General features: G+C 42.6%; 1 protein-coding gene across 4 annotated transcripts in view; it reads right to left on the minus strand.

Annotated features, from left to right (window-relative positions):
* The window catches only part of GRIA1 (glutamate ionotropic receptor AMPA type subunit 1), a 323,898-nt gene that overhangs the window by 136,390 nt on the left and 168,691 nt on the right, over positions 1-18,817 (minus strand). For all 4 annotated transcript variants that reach the window (XR_014830984.1, XM_085001892.1, XM_021077008.2 and 1 more), the window contains 3 exons: positions 14,426-14,665; positions 11,097-11,281; positions 5,504-5,557 (listed from right to left, as the gene is read on the minus strand). Coding sequence is in view for 3 of the 4 variants with exons in the window: in XM_085001892.1 (XP_084858018.1) it covers positions 5,504-5,557; positions 11,097-11,281; positions 14,426-14,665 (479 nt within the window). In the remaining variant the exon portion in view is untranslated. The remainder of the gene's footprint in view (positions 1-5,503; positions 5,558-11,096; positions 11,282-14,425; positions 14,666-18,817) is intronic.

Here is an 18,817-nt window from a genome sequence, read left to right on the forward strand (position 1 = left end):
TTCTTGGGATAGATACAGCAGAGGGGCAGCAGTGTGGAGCCGGAAGCTTTGGTGATCTGCTGCATGAACCAGAACTTGCAACTCTAACATTTCACAGGTCATCTGCAACCACACAGTGGGAATGGCTTCCCACCCTGGTCCCCAAATACCCTATTAAGACCTGGGATGACCTGACCTCATGGTCTCTTCCTCAGCTATCTATGCATTAGAAATTATAGTTGTTCCTTGATATATGCAGGGGACTGTCCCAGGAACCCCCAGAGATACTAAAATCAGTGGATGCTCAAGTCCATTAAATAAAATGATGCAGTATTTGCATATAACCTACACACATCCTCCTGTATGCTTTAATTCCTCTCTAGATTACTTATAGTACCTGATAAAATGTAAATGCTATATTAATAGCTAGAAATACAGTATAAATGCTACGTAGATAGTTGCTGGTGTGTGGCAAATTCAAGTTTTGCTTTTTGGAACTTTCTGGATTTTTTTTTTTTTTTAATCTCTTTGACCTGCAGTTAGTCAATCTGTGAATGTGGAACCCACAGATACAGAAGGCCAACTGCATTATTGTAATGAAATTCCATCAATGTGCAATGAAAGAGATACCCAATGGGGTTTAAGAGCCTAAGTTTGAATTCCAGGTCTGTTGATGCAATTGTAGGCAATATTTAAGCTCAAGTCCTCTTATCAAGAGCCAGCCCTCCCCTCTGCACCTGCCCTCCATTTCTCATGCTCAGCAGTCACATGGCACAGTAGTAAGAACATGAATTTTAGTAGTCTATAGCCCTAGAGGGTAAGCCCAGCTCCATAACTTTCTAAGCTCTGTGGCTAGAAATCTCACTAATCTGTCTGAACCTCAGTTTCTTCATCTGAAAAGTGGGAATCATATTCTCAAACTCAAGGACTATTATGAGGATTTAATAGATACTTACTTAAGTGTATATCATAGTGTCTGGAATGTAGCAGTCAATTAATGAATTAATTAATTGAACTTATCACTTCTGTCATTATTATTATAGTTATTTATTTGGGGTTTAAGGCATTCTAGTACAGTTCCAGTAGCTTAGCATTAAATTAGTCTGGTCAGTCATCTTATTCTTTGGATCACATCATTTGGTTTTGGTCTGATTCCTGAGAGCCAAACGCTGTTGGCTAGTGCTTGCCTTCCTCTTCTGCAGCTCAATCATATAGCATCTCCAAGCCTTGGTTCTCACTTCTGTAAAATGGGCATGCTTTACTTCCTAGGAGTACTGTGAAATGCAAAACCAAGTGCTGTGATTCATGCAAAAATGTCATGTAAGCTCTAACATGGTGTAAAGATGGAAGGAATCGCTATTACTGTTATTAACCCCCAGGAGGTCCCATATGGTCCACATTGAAAGACAGCCAATACCTTCAGTCCTTCAGTGTTTGTCAAATTGGGGTCTGCTGGACCCTTTCTAAATTCTCAGAGGTCTGCTAGTTCTCTGTAAGAATTTTAAATATTGTATTTTTTATGTCAATGAAACTCAAAGGATCAATATGAATAATTTAGTCATTTGTCCCAGGATGTGAGCCCTCATGTTTTGTCGCATTGATTGAGGAATTTAACCATTAGCTCACTGTTTCCCAAACCATCTGTGCAGGTGCATTATAGAGGTCCACACATCCTTCTTGTGAGAAACACTAGGGCGGTGTAAGATCTGCTGCTGATGCATCACAAAGATAAGAGCTACAGCTCTGGAAAGCTCTGGCTGGTAGATGTCTACTTTGATTACAGTCTCAGATTAGGGAGTAAAAGGGATTCGGTGCTGGATTTGGAGGAAGAATGACAGCCAGATGGGAGAGTTTGGTTTTCCAGTGGGCTCCAGGGCCCAGAGGCTTCTTTAAGAAATAATGGTAAAGTTTACCAGTTTCTCCAAGGTTCAAGTCCACTTTATGGAGATATGGACATATGATGCTATGAAAACATAAATATACATCTGCCCTATCATCTATAACATGTGAATACATATATTAACATATATATATTCATACATATATATATGCACATATTCATACACATGCAATATGTGAATACGTACAATTGTCTGGATTTAGCATGTTAAATAAGGATTCCCTACCTATGCAGAAAACTTTAAATTTTTCAAAGCGTGGTGCCATTCAGCAACATATTTGGTTTCCCCAATAACTGCATGAGCATGTCAGAGTAGGAACTAGTTTAGTCTCAATGAACAAATGAGGAAATTGAGGGCCAAAGATTTGCCAAACGTCACAAAGAAGATAGCTGAGGTTGGTGTCTGGACAAAAAATGCAGGATTTTTCTTTCTTTTTTTATGACTCCCTGTTATAAAGTTCTCCTCTCTGAACCATAGTTTCCTTCCATTCTTTCTTCTAGCAGCCCCTCAGATCCAGAGAATCACCCCTGCGAAGTGTTCTGTTGAGCACAGGGAGCTATGCCCAATCTCTTGGGATAGAACATTCTGGGGGATGATGATATGAAGAAAAGAATGTTTATATAAGTACGACTCACTTTGCTGTAGCATTGTAAATCAACTACATTTTAATAATAATAAAAAAACCCAAACCAAGCCAAAACAAAAAAAGCCCAAGGTGATCTGTTTCAAGAATGCTTTTGGCTACTTTGAAGTGCTTGCATTCTGACAGGGATGGAAAGAATTGCAAGATAAAATGTAGCTCCCTCCTTTTGTTAAAACATTCAACAGCTTCCTTGGTTTCTAACTCTATAATTACACCCTAATTACAAACACTGTGAAGGAGGGGGTCAGTTCCATGCAGCAGCGGGCTAATTATGTGGCGGAATTTCTAAAAATTATCATCTTATAAATTGCGTTATTCCTCTGAAGGAGGAAGAAAAACACACACACCGCATACTCGACTATGTTTCAGGATGAATTAATTAGTAATTTGAAGCCTAATTATCAAGTAATCTATTGGAACATGCAAGTCTTTTGTATTTGGATGGTATATACAATTTGCATCCTATTAGCTGGCAGTTGTAAGGATTTGAGAGCTCATTAGGTCAGAAAAAAAAAAAAAAGAATGCAGATCAGAAGGATGCGGACACCCAAAGGGCTGACTTGGTGATGTGACCAAGGGGTCACTTTGCAACAGATGGAGGCTGGCGATGTAATTACCTGAGGTCTTTCAGTGGCTTTGAGGCTACTGATGTGTAATTTCTATCTGTCCCTAGAGAGGTGATTTTACACGCCCCCACCCTTGTTCTGCATATTCTCAAGCAACAGGGTGCCCACATGGTCTGTGCTGAGCGATGTCCTGATGTACATTGGAAAAGGTATTGGATGACTGGATGCTGCCAGGTGCCAAAGCCTAGCTCTGTCATTGACTTGCTGTGTGACTCCTGGCCAAGTCATACCACCTTGCTGGTTTGACTACAGGCAAACGTTTCCCTATAAAGCAAATGAGACTTGGATAGAGCTGACTTCCAAAGCCTTCTGGGACTAAGGATCTGGGATTCCAGGGATGTCAAGAGTTTTCGTCATTATGAAGTCAAAAATTTCATCCTTGCAAACGGTTTTTTTAAATTGAGACTCTTGGTTCCCCTAAAAATCTCTGGACAGACACTTTCTATTGAAAATGCAAATATCTCTGAGAAAAGTCACATATTTATCCACATTCATAGCTGGGTCTAAATTAATGTATAAGTCCTTCCTGACCATATAATATTGGAACAGCCAAGGCAAGGGAGTTTTGAAGGGGAAGAAAGGTTTAGGCAGGTGTCTGAGACTGGAGATCATAAAGAGAGTCAAAGCTTAAGAACTAGGCAAAATGTTTTGGTCTCATTTTTAAATCCTTTCATTTTGACCTTTACATGTACCCAGACCCTGTTCTATTAATGATCTTTAATCCAAAAATAAATAGAAAATAGTTTCATTTAATTAATAGTTAATATTACAGAAATAATCAACACAAAATAACATGGATAAAACTGAGCGGTACAATCTGTTACAGACAAAAAGCTAAAAATCACATCTTAGAGGAAGCCCAGAAAATCATAAAGGTGGGCCAGGATAATATGCAAACTTTTTAGAAAATGCTCTCATTGGGAAATTTGACAATTGCTCAGACTGTCACATTCCAAAATTTGTTATTTATTAAAATTTGCTGGAGATGCAGCCACTTTGGAAAACAGGTTTGGAGTTTCTCAGAGTATCAAACATAGAGTTATAGCTTATCCTAGCAATTTCACAGCTGGGTATATGTTCAAGAGAAAAACTTGTCGAAATGTTTACAATAGTCAAAAAGTGAAAACAACGTAAGTGGCTGTCGACCAATGAAAGGATAAACAAAATGGGATACCTCCATATAATGGATTGTTATTTGTTAATGAAACGGAATGAAGTTCTGCTAGAGGCTACAGCATGGATGACCTTGAGAAACATACTAAGTGAAAGAAGCCAGTCGCACAGGACCACATGTTATCCAATTTCATTTATATGAAATGTTCAGAATAAGCAAATCCATAGAGATAGGAAGTAGATTGCTGGTTGCCTGGGGCTGGAGGAATTTAAGGGCGATGCTAATGGGCCTGGGGGTTCTTTATGGGGGTGATGAAAAAGTTCAAAAAGTAGATTATGGTGCTGCTTTCACAGTTGTGTGAACATATGTAAAACTATTGAACTGTACACCTTAAATGGATGAACTGTACTGCGTGAGAATTACATCTTTAAAAAGCTCTTTGAAAAATAAGACAAAGGCGAAGAAAAATTACATTTAGCCTTGGAACATAACTGCTGGAGGCGTCAAACTTCATGATAAAAAAAAAGTACATGAGCAAAACATGACCAGGAAAAGTAGGCTTGTCAGAAGCGATAGCTACAAAAGAAACTTTTTAATGGCGCATGTCATCAGGTAGAATTTAACATGTACCAAAAATTGTTTTACAAATCAAGTCTTCTTACCATAGAAAATAATTGCCCCTGATAAAAATAAGTACATTACATGAAGATGTCACATTCAGATGAAAATAAAAATTTTCTTTAAAAGACAGCTTCTCTATGCCACATAAAAAGGCGAATAAAAACTGAATTAAGATAATATTGCTGGTGCTGGAAAACTGTTTCTGGTGAAAACTTTGTCAATGCCAGTATCATTGTGATTTAAATGTTTGTATTTATCGATACTAAAACTATCAGTGGTGTCAAAATAGCGGATCAAAGCCAGTGGGGTCACATTTTGTATCTCTTCAAAGATATAGTGATTTTGTCCTTGTTGCCAAGTGGCAGAGCAGATTAAAGCTGGAATTGTGATGACTGATGAAGGCCTGCCCACCAACACAATCTCTTCCAAGGAATCTTAGAAGCTCACCTTAAGTGTGCTGCAGTTTGACAACTGGCTAGGATGTGGAGGGGAAAAGATAAAGCTTGGAATTGCCCCTCCCACTCGCGCAGTTCCCACCAGCTGGGGACCCCCAGAAGCAAGCCAGGCCCCAAACATGGAAAGACCCACTATTTGAGAGCCCGCAGGGTCCTCTCCTTACCAGATTTGCAAGGATATAGTGGTAGCCGATGCCATTCTTCTCCAGCTTTATAATCTGCAAAATACAACAAGAGGGGATTCATTCATCATACTGACAATGAAAGCTACCACAGCACAATAATAGCAACTAACATTGAGTACTGACAATGTGGCCTCTTCTGTCCAAAGGCATCAAATTACAAGGTCACAACCGTCCAGTGATGGTGGCCTTGCTGACCTTCTTGTTTTACAGGTGAGGATTTGAGGCTTGGAGCAGTTAAATAAACTCCCCAAGGTTACTCAGCTTTTAAGTGCAGATGCAAGGTTTGAAATTGGTTTTGTCTGATTCCAGGGTTATCAGTGTTAGTTAGCAATCTTATCATAACCCCTATGTCCTGAATAAAATGCTCACTTTTGGAGTCCCCAATATGGCTCAAGCAGAAAGGAATCTGACTAGTATCCATGAGAAAACAGGTTCGATCCCTGGCCTTGTTCCGTGGGTTAAGGATCTGGTGCTGCCGTGAGCTGTGGCGTAGGTCTCAGATGAGGCTTGGATCTGGCATTGCTGTGGCTGTGGCATAGGCCGGCAGCTATAGCTCCAATTCGAACCCTAGCCTGGGAGCCTCCATATGCCGTGGATGTGGCCCTTAAAACAAAACAAAATGCTTACTTCTTTCCTTCTGCCATGAAGGCTTCTCCATCCATGGAGGTCTTCCCAAACGCAGTGGGAATTTTATGTTGTGTTGGATTCCCTGCCACTCTTATAACAATATCTGCTGCTTGGATGGACAGACAAGTGGATGGTGGATGGATGGTCAGATGGATAAATGGATGATTCCACCCAGTTCTTGAACTTCAAATCCTTGCATGATTCAGATACAGTTCCTTCTTTCTCTGAATTTTGTGCCTTCTTCCCTAAACCAGTTGAGTACTCAGATGCCAATGAGCCACTCAACCCAAAAGCTGGAAGGAAATAGCAGGATCATTCCATCCATTGTATAGATGGGAAATCTAGGCCCAGAGAGAGGAAGTGATTTGCCAGATCCCACAGTAGTGTGGTGGCAGTGACAGGACAAGGACCTGACTGTTGGGAGCCTTTCTATATGATGCCCGATTATGAGCCAGGGTCCCTAAACACCCCTCCATCTCGAATGTGCAGACTGTCCTCAGTCATTATAGGGAGGAAAAATATTTATAGAAAGAACTACCCAGAGGTTTGCTTGGGCATACAGACATCCACCCAATCAGGAACAGCTAAGCCTGCAGGCCTTGGTTTAGCCCTAGCTCAGTCTGCAAATCATTCTGATCAATTTCTTTATTTTTTTTTAATCATCAAATTGAGGTATGTACACCCTGCTCAGTGCTTCTTCCCCTGCAGTCTTGCAAGGAGGCATAAAACGCATGAGAAACACTTGGGCTTCCTTTCTAACTGAATAAATTTTCAAAGTTATTAAAATCCACATTCCAACATCTACTTAATTGGATGTATGTGCATAGCGGCTCACATATATTTTTATGTAGGGAATAATTACATGCAACCACACACAATGAAGGCTCTAAAACAGTGGTTAACATGGGAGATTCCAGACCTCGGAGCTCTGATACTATTGGGATGATAGTTTTATTAATAATTCTTCATTACTTTTTCATTTTCTTGTCAAACGGTTTGCTGCCTTTTCAACAATAAGATACCTTTATCAGAAACCTATTCGGCTTCTAATAAACAGCAAAAAGAAGATAGTTTGAAACCCACCGCATCCAGGCAATGGATACGTACAGTCTCTGCAAGATGAAATTCCAGGTTGGAACGTAGGAAACAGCTGATAAGGAATGACTTTTAACAGGCCAAAACCCATCTCCTCACATCAACCTTCCCACCCACCTCCTCATCTATCTACCTGAGGGCCTACCTGCCTTCTCATAAGCATTTATCAAGTGCTTACTGTCAACCAAGCACAGCGCTAAGGATAGAGTGGAAAGTGAAAAGACGGGGTGCCTGCCATGCTGGAGGTCACGGTTTACTGCGGGGAGAAGCACACAAAACAGTGGAAGAGGTAAAGGCACACAGGGTCACAAACTGAGAAGGTCATTCTAGAGGCCATGTACAAGCTCACCTGGGGTCCACTGCCTCACCGACCCCTTTCTTTCAAAGCTCGCTTCCACTGGATTGCTTTCATCTACACCTTTGGGTCTGGAATGCCCTTTCCCATTGTCTCTGATTATTCATAACCTTTATGGCTGAGCGCTAATCCCATCTAATGCGTAAAGCCTTCTATGATGAATTAATTCAATCAATAAACACTTAATGAACATGGACCATATGCCAAGCGCTACGCTATGTGCGAGGGACAAGCTATGAACAAGGGAGGCAAGGTCCCCAGGCCCTCACTGGGCTGAGCTGACACTTTAGCAGGGAGCCAGATGGTAAATATATAAACAGATAAATGAACAGGATTTCAGCAGGTGGAAAATATTTTGAAGGCAATAAAACAGGGTGATGTGATGGGTGGCCTGGCCCCAGTCTCTCTCATCCACCTCTAATGCGTTCTGAAATTTATCACTGTATTACATACTTAACTGTCTTAAGTATTGATAAAGCATTGTATTCTAATAACCCCATTCCCTGCTCTGAACCCTTCACTGGCTCTCCACTGTCAACTCTTTACAATGGTTCCCAAAGATGGTCATGATCATGCATCATCTCCCTGTCATTGTCTCCCAAGAGACACTTGTCATTCTCCACCTGGCCTCTTAAGCCCCTGTGTGACCCTTGGCCCCTACATGCCCTCTGGGCCTCCCTACATGCTCTTACTTCCAGCTTAAAGGCTCTTATCCAGCCAGAGGCTACCTGTAGTTATCTAGATCCATCTCTCATTTGGGATCTTTCTTGTAGCATCCTTTGATTCCCTATTCTTCGCATTGAGTGAAAAAGTAGTTACTGAATACCTCCTAGATGCTGTGAGCACTGTTCAGGGCATTGTGAATATAGCAGGGAAGAAAACACAACAGAACTCCCTGCCCTAATAGAGCTTCTATTCTGGTTGGGTGCCAGGGACAGAGACAGGCAGTTCATTTCCTGCTTGGAATTGTCTTCCTCCTTAAGTTAGGCAGAACATTTAGGTTAGACTGAAAACATCCCGAGTGTTAGAATCTAGGATGATGCCAAGGTCTCAGGCTGCAAATCAGAGGATGTAAATTCTAAATGCATTGTCATCGTCACTACTTGTCTGAACCCAAGACACATCGTGCAGCCAATATGACCACTAGCCATCCCACCCGTCAAGTGTGAACATGAGTGGTAGATCAGGTGATTCGTAAGGTCCTTTCAGCATTTCAGTCTTACTTTTCAGAATAGAAGAACCCCACAATTAAAGGGTTAATATACTACAATCTTAAAACTTTCAAACAAACAAATTACTTCCTTAGGAAACACAGATGGTGTAGCTATATACAGCAGAGGCTGCACGTTGCATTTTTAAAAGGATGGACTCTGTAGTCAGACCAAGGTGGATTTGACTTCCTGCTTTCCTTCTCTGCAGGCTGTGAAATCCTCGGAAAGTGGAATCCCTTGTTTCTTTATTTATAAAATGGGGGAACTAACAAAAGCCATGTTATAGAGATGATAGGAGGATGAAGTGGAATTATTTATGGTAAGGGCTTGGCATAGTGTCTGGTATATGGTAAAGCACTCAGAAAGTAGCAACAGCTTCATCTTTACTATGAAATAATGCATCAGAAGTCACCAGTCTGTTAAGAGTACCTAATTATCATTCACTGCTTCCTTTGTCCCCTTTCTCTTCTCATCTTTTTATCAGCTTTGTAGAACAGGGGCCTTCATTCCTCTTTTACAGATGAGTACCCTCATGCCAAAGAGGGAGTGACTCGAGAAACCAGTACCATGCCCACGACAACGTGAATGAATCTCCAGGGAATTGTGCCAAGTGACAAAAGCCAGACCCAAAACGTTACAGACTATGTGATTTCATTTATATCACACCCTTAAAATAAGAAAATTCTAGAAATGGAGAACAGATTAGGGCGTGCCTGGGGGAAGGGGGGAAGAGAGGGAGAGAGGGAAATAGCATGATTACGAAAGGGCAACACAGAGCATCTTTGCCGAGATGGAAACACTGTGCGCCTCGTATGCATCAGTGTCAAGTCCATGTCCTGGCTGTGACATTCCACTACAGTTTTGCAAGGTGGTACCATTAGGATAACGGGAGGGGTGGTGCATGGGATGTCTCTATGTTATTTTTTGCACATGAATATGAATCCGTGTCTCAAAATTAAATGTTCGACCAAAAAGAAAGAAGGAAACCAGTACCAACTGGCACTAGGAATAGCAAAAATAGGCCAATCCTTACCTATATCACTTTCTGTTGAGCAGGCTCTGCGTGCTTTACATGTATATATATAGATTCTTCTAACCCTCACAAGAACTCTCTGAAGGTTGCTATTATTATTGTTAATTATTATTCCTATGCCCATTTTATAGATTAGGAACCTGAGATTTAGAAATATTAAAACCCTGGCCCAAGGTCACACAGCAAGTAACTATTAGAGCAGGGAAGTGAACCCCAGGCAGTCTGGCTCCAGGGTCTCTGCTTTTAACCATCGCTCTCTTCGGCTTTTCTGAACTAGAACTCCACTCCCCTGACGCCAGCTCAGAGAACTCCCATCTCAATGGAAACGATTTTTGCGGGTTTCTCTCTCTGAGAGGGAGGCCAGATCCACAGTTTGTAAAGTAGAACACAGAGTTAATGCCTCAAAGAACCCCTGACTTGCAACGCCTCTCTTATTCAGTTGCTGAGGCCTCTGAGTGATTGCTGAGCTGGTGCTGAGATTCCCTGTGGGAGCCCCAGGGGTCTCGAGGGCCATTAACGAGCTCTGTCATGTTGTCAAGTACCTAAAACTGCCATCTTTCATTGCATAGCGCTGTTCCTAGACGATTGCCAAATCTACCTCCTTGCTAGCTTATCTGAATACACAAAGGTAATTTAAAAAGACAGGTGATCTACACCACTTGCTCCTTCTGGGGTGGGCACAGGCTTTAGTTCCAAGAACTGGAGGAACCACAGCTTAGATAGCTGGCTAAAGGCTGTTGAGGTTCCAGTGCCCTTTCTGAGAGTGTCCAGTCGGTTGGTTGTTCAGACACAGGAATGTGCAGCAAGAAACAGTAGAGAAGTGCCTGGTGCCTCCTTGGGCTCTTAAAACAGGTTAGTGGGCCAAATGGATGAGATACCAAATGCTGGATCAGTCCATAACAGAAGTCAGAACCACACCCAGGAGTCTGGCTTTACAGGATGTGATGATACTTCCCAAACTCTAAAATGCAATGTGATCTGCTTTGTAACAGGAAAAGGAAGCTCTGGAGGTAAGTGTTTGGTCCTCTGATCCGAGAACACTTTGAAGTCCTAGATGAAGGCTCTCATTCCTTATGCTATTTTATAACATCTCAGAATTCAATTGTGTAAGTTACAGAATGGGAGAAGGGAGGCCTCTGGTTTCATCTAGGGAAGAACTCTCTTTGTAACACTTTAGGCAAAGGGTCACCCAGCTCCCTCCTGAACCACCTCCTTGGCCCAGCCTGAAGGCACCTCGGTTGCATGCCCTACCTGGCCCAGGATAGCATTGAGGCGTTCCGATTCACAGTCCACCACCACCAGCCGCTCCTTTTTCTTCTCCAGGTCTTGGAAGAGCATCCGATATCCCTCCTCCGTGGTTGTCAAAATATTGACAGCTGTCACCTGCCAGTTCTTCTCTGCGGCTGTGTCCAGGACTTTCTGCAGGACGGACAGACCTAGAGGTCGGGTGAGTAGGACAGAGAGGTGGCAATCAGGATACAGGGGCACCACCCCACCTCTGCCAACCCCGCTCCACCACCACACTCAGCTCCTGCTTTCTCTGCGCAAATCTGGGCTCAATGAAGCCAGGCTCTGGGTCTCTTTTGTGTCTCTGTTTGCAGAATGTAGTGGGCAGTGGAGTTAGTGATTAAAAATATAATCGGAGGCGCGAATCCTAAAGCTATAATATTCTGGTGAAATGATCTCGTATGGATTAATTCGTCTCTCGAAAGTTTAGTGTCTTCACTGGTAGAATGGTGATGTTGATAATATTTACTTGACAGTGTCAGCAAGAGGATTGAGTTAGAAGCTCTCAAACACGGTAAGGGTTTTATAAATATTGGTTGCGACAAGGCATTCAGTAACTGCTTAGAAAGTGTGCCAATCTGATATCTCAACAGCTCCTAATAACTGTCAACCTCGTTCATGATGTTCAGTGTATCTCAGTACTTTGTACTTTGCCTCTCACACAGTAGGTGTTCAAGCCTTGGGTACTGAATTCAGCTACTCTCTTCTGATTAACAGCTAAATGATAGAGGAATCCATTACTCGGTATTGCTTTGTTTCATCTTTGGGACAGAGATGGTGTGTTGGTTTCCTGCTGCTGTGATAAATCACCACAAATTTAGTGACTTCAAGCATTTATCACCTTATATCGCCAGAGGTCACATGTTTGAAATGAACATCCCTGTGTTAAAAGCACGTTATTGGCAGGGCTCTGTTGTTTTCTGGAGGTTCTAGGGGAGAAATTTTTCTAGACACGCCAGATTCTAGAGGATGCCTGCTTTCCTTAATTTGTAGCCCCTTCCATCTTTAAAACCATCAGTGACTGGTCAAGTCTTTCTCACTTTCTCTGATGTTGATCCTCTGGCTCTGACTTGCACACTTAAGGGCCCTCATGACTGTACTGAGCTCACCCAGATGATCCAGGACAATCTCTGTTTCAAGGTCAGTTGATTGGTTAATGTGAATTCCACTGTAACCTTAATACCTCTTGCTATGTAACAGAATGTATTTATAGGTTCCAGGAATTAGAACATGGATGTCTTTTAGAGTGGGATGGGGATGGGGAGGGGGAGGTCATTATTCTGCCTTAAACAGAGGGTTCTTTCACTCTTAAATTATTAAATATTTTGTGCATATATTGTTTCTGTCACCTGGTAACACTGCCTATCCCTCCCATAGTGAGTCACGTGTCACCTGGCCTAAAGAATCATCTGTAGGAGTTCCCGTTGTGGTGCAGGGGAAACAAATCTGACTAGTATCCATGAAGATTCGGGTTTGATCCCTGGCCTCACTCAGTGCATAGGGGATCTGGCATTGCTGTGAGATGTGGTGTAGGTCACAGATGTGGCTCAGGTCCTGATTTGCTGTGTGGTGTAGCTTTGCAGCCCCAATTTGACCCCTAGCCTGGGAATGTCCATGTGCCATGGGAGTGGCCCTAAAAAGACAAAAAAAAAAAAAAAAAAAAAAAAAAGGAATCATCCATAGATTGATTCTGTTGTCTCTTCCTATCTTTATTTATTCTTTAAACACAGGTTTGGTGTGCTTAGGTCTCATATTTACTGAAAGTTTACTATGTGACTGGTATTGCTCTATTAGATTTCCTGTCTTGAGTTCACTTAATTCTGTGAGGTATGTACCATTAATATCCATGTCACACAAATGTAGAAACTGAGCTTCAGAGAGATGTAGTCACTGGCCCAAGGTCACACAGCAACAGCAAATGGCAGAGCTCAGAGTTGCAAGGTAGGTGGAGCCCCTTTGAGAGCATGGGCACTTTTGCTGACTGACCCCCAGACGTGTTCCTCTGAAATGAAAGTTACATTTTCCTGGCTTTGCCACTTCCAAGCCTCAGTCCTCATCGTGCCACAAAGCAGTCCTAAAATAGCCCGTCTGCAGGTTACCCTTAGGATGGCTGTTTGCCTTCGAAGGGAAGTCATCAAAATAAGGAGACAGAGGGAAAATTGAAGAAAATAGAGCACTTCTGATTTCTCCTGCCAGCCAGTTTTCATTGACAAACACCTAACTCTGTAATACCTGACTCTTCTTGAAACACCATTTCACAAGCTACTCTCTTATTCAGAAGTATTCTAAACTTCCCTAAATGCAACCTCCTGTAAAACCTCTCTTTTGTTCAAGGCAAAATGCCTGGGCCTCACTTTCTAGACCTTGTATGATTCTTTTATTAAAATTTACACCAATAATGGCTAAGTTCATATTGGACTATTTAGGGGAAGTTAGGACAGTGCAATAGAACCACCACAGGAGTTAGAAAAAGGAAGAGAGCTTCCATTTAGAAGGTCAGGGAATAAAGTGGTGTTTGAGTACATTGCAAAAGAAAGGAAGAATTTGCTTCGGTAGCTTTGAGAAGGGAAGTGCATCTCGGAAACTGGAATTGTCTGAGTGAAGATGCAGAGAAGAAAAAAAGTACTGGAAACATTTAGAAAATGTGATGGCAAATTCAAAATGTAGGTGGCGGCAGAATTAGAAAGGCCTTGGGAGGGTTGATGATGATGATAGCGGTTAACGTATATTGAAGACTCTGCACTTTTTATGTTGTAGGCACTGTACAAGCCCTTTCTGGTCAGTGTCTCATTCAGTCTTCACAATTTTTTGAGGCAGAGATTGGTTTCATCTTCATCATAGAGATGAGGAAATGAAGAACTAGAAACTTTTATCCCCCTTATATAAACGGTCCAACTGAGGCCGAGTGAGCTTGCTCAGAGGTCAAACAGCTGGAGAGGAAAGAACACAGAATTCAGATCCACGTCTGTCTGACTGCAGAGTCTCTGCTCCTAAAAACCACACCATGAGCCATGCGCCCTTCACCTGAGGTCCTTGGACTTTGAGTCTGGGCCCAGGGGCTGTGTAAGCTTGGTGAGCTGTGGAATGACATGGTGCGTTAAGAGGGTTATTCTCTCAAAGGAGGGTTTCCACACTGTGAGTTATAGATTAGCTGCCCAAAAAGTCAGTCCACAGACACAAACCATTTCTGGATCATTCTTCCATGTTTTCAAGAAGGCAAGAATCATTGTTCTTCCTGCAGGTAATTTTCTCTCCCTCTCCCAGCAGTTTCCCTCCCCTAACCCCTGGCTTACCCCGGTCAGCATCATAAATGTAGACAAATTTTTGCCACTTGTAATGGTCGATGATACTGATGAGGGCATCTTGCAGCTCGGGGCGCAGCTGAAGGACAAACTGGTTGGATGTGTCAACGGGAAAGCTTGGTGTAATGAAGCAGACGTGGAGGGCCCCGCAGAAGGAGGTCAGCATGTTGACAGTCCTTCGTTCATAAAACCCAAAGATGGCATAGACTCCTTTGGAGAACTGGGAACAGACTGGAAGAGGAGAGGAGAAAAATTAATGATAGATGATGTGGCAGACATGCTGTCAGGTGGCTCTAAGATGAATTCATCCACTAGTCTATCCATCCAACCCATCATCCATCTATTGTCTAGCCAACTACCCTTCCAGCAAATCCATCCGTCTTTTCTTTCAACCCACCAGTCTATCCAACTCTCCATCCGTTTTACCCATATATGCATCCATTCACCCATTCGTCCATCCACCCCATCCATCCATCTGTCTAATTCAGTGTTTTTTAGGTACCAATTCCATGCCAGAGATAGTCATGGTTATTGATTATAAAAATATATGCATTTATTTGTACAATGATCTTATTAAGGCAGGAAAAGAACGACTGGGTCATTCTTTAAAGGAAGAAACCAAGGCTCAGAAAGTGAACGAACATGTTCTAGCTGTGCTACCTGAGTTAGGCAGCTATCTTGAACCCAATCCAGTGACTTTTCTATGATACGGCCCATAACTTCAAGACAAAGCATAGTAAGATGCTATAGGAAGAACATCTGCCAGCTTGCTGCTGAGACTTGTTTAAAAAAACAGGGGTTGATTTTCCTAGCCTTCCCTTAGCTTTCAGTGTACACTGCTCAGCAGATATTCATTTTGTGTTTGTACAGCTTGCTGGCTGAGTTTTCAGGCCCCCTGTTGTATCAGCCATAGCAGTAGCTTAGTTGTGTGAATGCCCCCACAGGAGCCATTTGGTGGGATCCCCGGGCAGTTGCCAATACTGGTTTGTGTTTGGTTACACTGCTGGTTAGAATATAATACTAAAAAGACCAAGGTTGTGGAGCCAAGTCCAGGTCCCTCAGCTTCTAAACTTCATTTTAATATGTAATATTGGATGAGGGTTCGTAGTCTTTGCCCCAGTCAAGTGACCAACCCCAATGCCATCCCCAGTGCCTGAAAATTACCATCCTATGTGGATGGTGAGGCAGGTGACTCCTCATCACAGAAACAGTATTTTAGAGTGCTTTGCAGTGTATGTTAGGATGTTTAGTTCACATCACAACCCTGTGACTTGGGCATTATCCATTTCTTTAAAGATGAAAAAGCTAACACTCTTAGATCCTCTGTCCCCGTTGTCATATCACCAGCTTCCAGAACCCCACGCTGCCTTTGTAGATGGGATCTCAAATTGTGCTACATGATCATTGCCCACATGTGTTCCATGAAACATTAGTCCCACAAAATGCTCCTGAGGAAAAGAAAAGGCTTCTTACGTCAAGTACAATCTGGAAATGGTGCAAATCCCGCCCTCCTCTTGGAGCATCATGCTGCACACTAGCTACATAAAAGATTGTGAGGACTCCTACTATAACCCAGATTTTGCCAAATCCAAATGCCCCCAGGACCCTCTGTTGGTGAATATTTTTGACCATGTTACTGATGCTCCGGGTCATGCTGCGCTAAAGGATGCCTTTAGCCACTCAACCCCATTGCCTACTGTGAGTCTCAGTTCTCAGTCAGTCTCCAGACCTTCCCTTCCTGCCCCTGGAAGATCAGCTCTTGAAGACTGTAATTAAACCATTCGAATCGTCTGTCTAACTTGCTGTGTAAAGCAGCCAACCATCTTCAGGAAATCTGCAAGGTGATCTTTAGCATCTGCTTGCATACTGGTAGTTACCAAGCACTCATTCCTTCTCCGGGTCCACTGACTGACACCCTTTGAAACCACAACCTCATATGCCTACTCTTAACCTGTTCCATGACTCTCCTGGTGTCTGAAGGGGGCCCTCATGGATACCAGCTTTACAACATTTGGTTTTCAGTAGTGATGTCCATCCTCCATCTAGAATCCAGAGGGATCCTTTTAATTAAAAAAAAAAAAAAAAGAAAAAAGAAAAACAAAACAGATAAAACACACTGTTTCCCTTTCTTGTGCAAAAGCTCTCAATGTGTTGAGATTTTGGTGTACACAGGAAAAGTCCCCAAACATCTGACCATGACTCAGAGCCAGTGTAACCTGCCCCTTGGCCCCTCCTACCTCACACCACTGTTGGGGCTCCCTCCTCCAGTAGCACTGGCCTTTGATCTGTGCCCAGGCGTCCATGCTCACTCTGCCTGGAGGCTCTGCACACGCCGTTCCTGCCTCTGCCTGCAGTGCTCCTCCCTTAGCTCTTTGCAAAGCTCACTCCTTTTTAGCAGTTGTATCTCCACTCACATCTCACCTCCTTGGACAGGTCTTATTCATCACCTCTTCTGAAGAGGGATTCCACAGATGTCTCCATCGCATCTCCCCATCTTATCTTTCATTTTGAATTTTTATTATTGGAAATAATTTTCTGTTTTTACTTGTATATGTGTGTGACTGCTTAGGTCCATGTTAATGCCCTAAAAAGAGGAGACCTCATTTATGCCCCAGAGCAAGCATAGTACCTGGGATATGATAGGTACTTAGTAAATGTTTGTCAAATGAGTGAATGAATGAACTATCAGGTCACATCCCCTGTAGTAGGGGATGAGGAGCAGCTATGGGTCACCCTGGACCACCTGCTCCCCTGTTCTGGTGGGTGTCTCCTAATGTAGCTATTTATTCTTTACTCCTCACGCTATTTTCTCTCTCACCCTAATGAAGACCCTCGATCCCCTTGTAGGTGACAATAGTTACTGTCTTTAAATGTCTATTGTAATTGCCAGAATCAAGATTTCCATAAATGTGGATTTTTTTCCACCAGGAAGCACACGTTGTATATTATTCTCCCTATGTTAAATATAGATTTGTCAAACAGCACAATCCATCTGATGGCATGAAGTGTATATGGGGAGCACATAAACCCTGTTAAAATATTATAATATGCTCTCTGCAGTATTTTTAGGATCTCTTCTTTCCGTGCTGAAATGAAATATTATCCAGTGGGATGTAAATCTTATGTTCCCCATCTATTCCCTGACATCATCTACTTGGTTTCGCACCTTTAGCTGGGCCTCTGGGGCCCTCGTGGCTAACGTTTCTTGCTGGAGCTTTAGAAATAGAGGTGGGAAGGGTGGGAGGGGACGGAAGTGACAGGCACAGGTAGATGGGAGCAGATCCTCAGACACACAGAGGCCAGGATGTTCCCACATCCAATTATCTCCCTATTTGTCCCTTTTGAAAATCTCTTTTCCCTTAAACTGAATGTTTCATCCTCTAAGGCTAATCAGGTATGTTTACCTATTTCTACATAGAAGAGCATAACTTGGAGTAGCCTGGCCTGGATTTACTCAAATGGACCCTGGGCTCTAGGGTTGTTCAGCATCTGACCTTCAAACTGGCTTCTCATTTCAGCTAAGCCTGAGCAGCACCTGAGTAGCAACAGAGAGAGAGAGGCAGGCAGACAGAGACAGAGAGACAAAGACTGTAGGCCTAAGGCAGTGAGAGAATGCATATTTGGTAAAATGTTGAGAAATAGTTGCATTCATTTCTTTAAATGTCACGGTAAATGTTCAACTAGAAAAGAGAATGTGATTTTGTAGAAAAAGCACTGGACTAGATACCAGAAGACCCAGAGGGTTCTCTTTTTGTTTTTATCACCACACAGTATTACATGACCTTGAGACAACCCCAGCTCTCCCTGGGCCTCAGTTCCTGTCTGTAGAATGGTGGTTTGAACTCCATAATATTCCATGTCTTTTCAGTCTCCAAGAGTCTACATTCTAGTCTAATGAGCTGAAAAATATTTACTGATTGAGCACATTTTGGTTATTTGCTGGTCAGACTTTTAGCAACCTCCAGTGCACTTTTCAAACCTATGAATCAGAGAAAGGCTCCAAGTTCTGGCATCCAGTTGCAGCAGCATCCTAGCACTAAATCTAGATGCATGTAGTGTACTTAACGAGTCTTGAGTTGTACTTAACATTTTTAACATGATGTTCATTACCTATTAGAGAGTAGGTGAGAGGAGGCAAATCAGAGAGGGCACTAGAGGTGGAGCCTGTATTGTCAGATAGAGCAAGCTGGAACAGATAAATGGGAACAGTCAAAAGCATCTTCTGAGCCCTGCTGTGTACTGGTCCAGTCAGACTCTTGGGCTGGTGATGAATCAGACTAGGTGGGACTCCACATGCATTCTCCGTTTAAGACATCAGCTGTGCATAGGGTGTCTCTGATAGTAACAATTAAGAGCTGACATCTGAGCACTTATGAAGCACCA

The sequence above is a fragment of the Sus scrofa genome, chromosome 16 (assembly GCF_054392235.1).
Source record: "Sus scrofa isolate SSC_HxYL_T2T_F1_AM1 chromosome 16, Sscrofa_HxYL_maternal_Yorkshire_Landrace_v2.0, whole genome shotgun sequence".
Lineage (NCBI taxonomy): Eukaryota > Metazoa > Chordata > Mammalia > Artiodactyla > Suidae > Sus > Sus scrofa.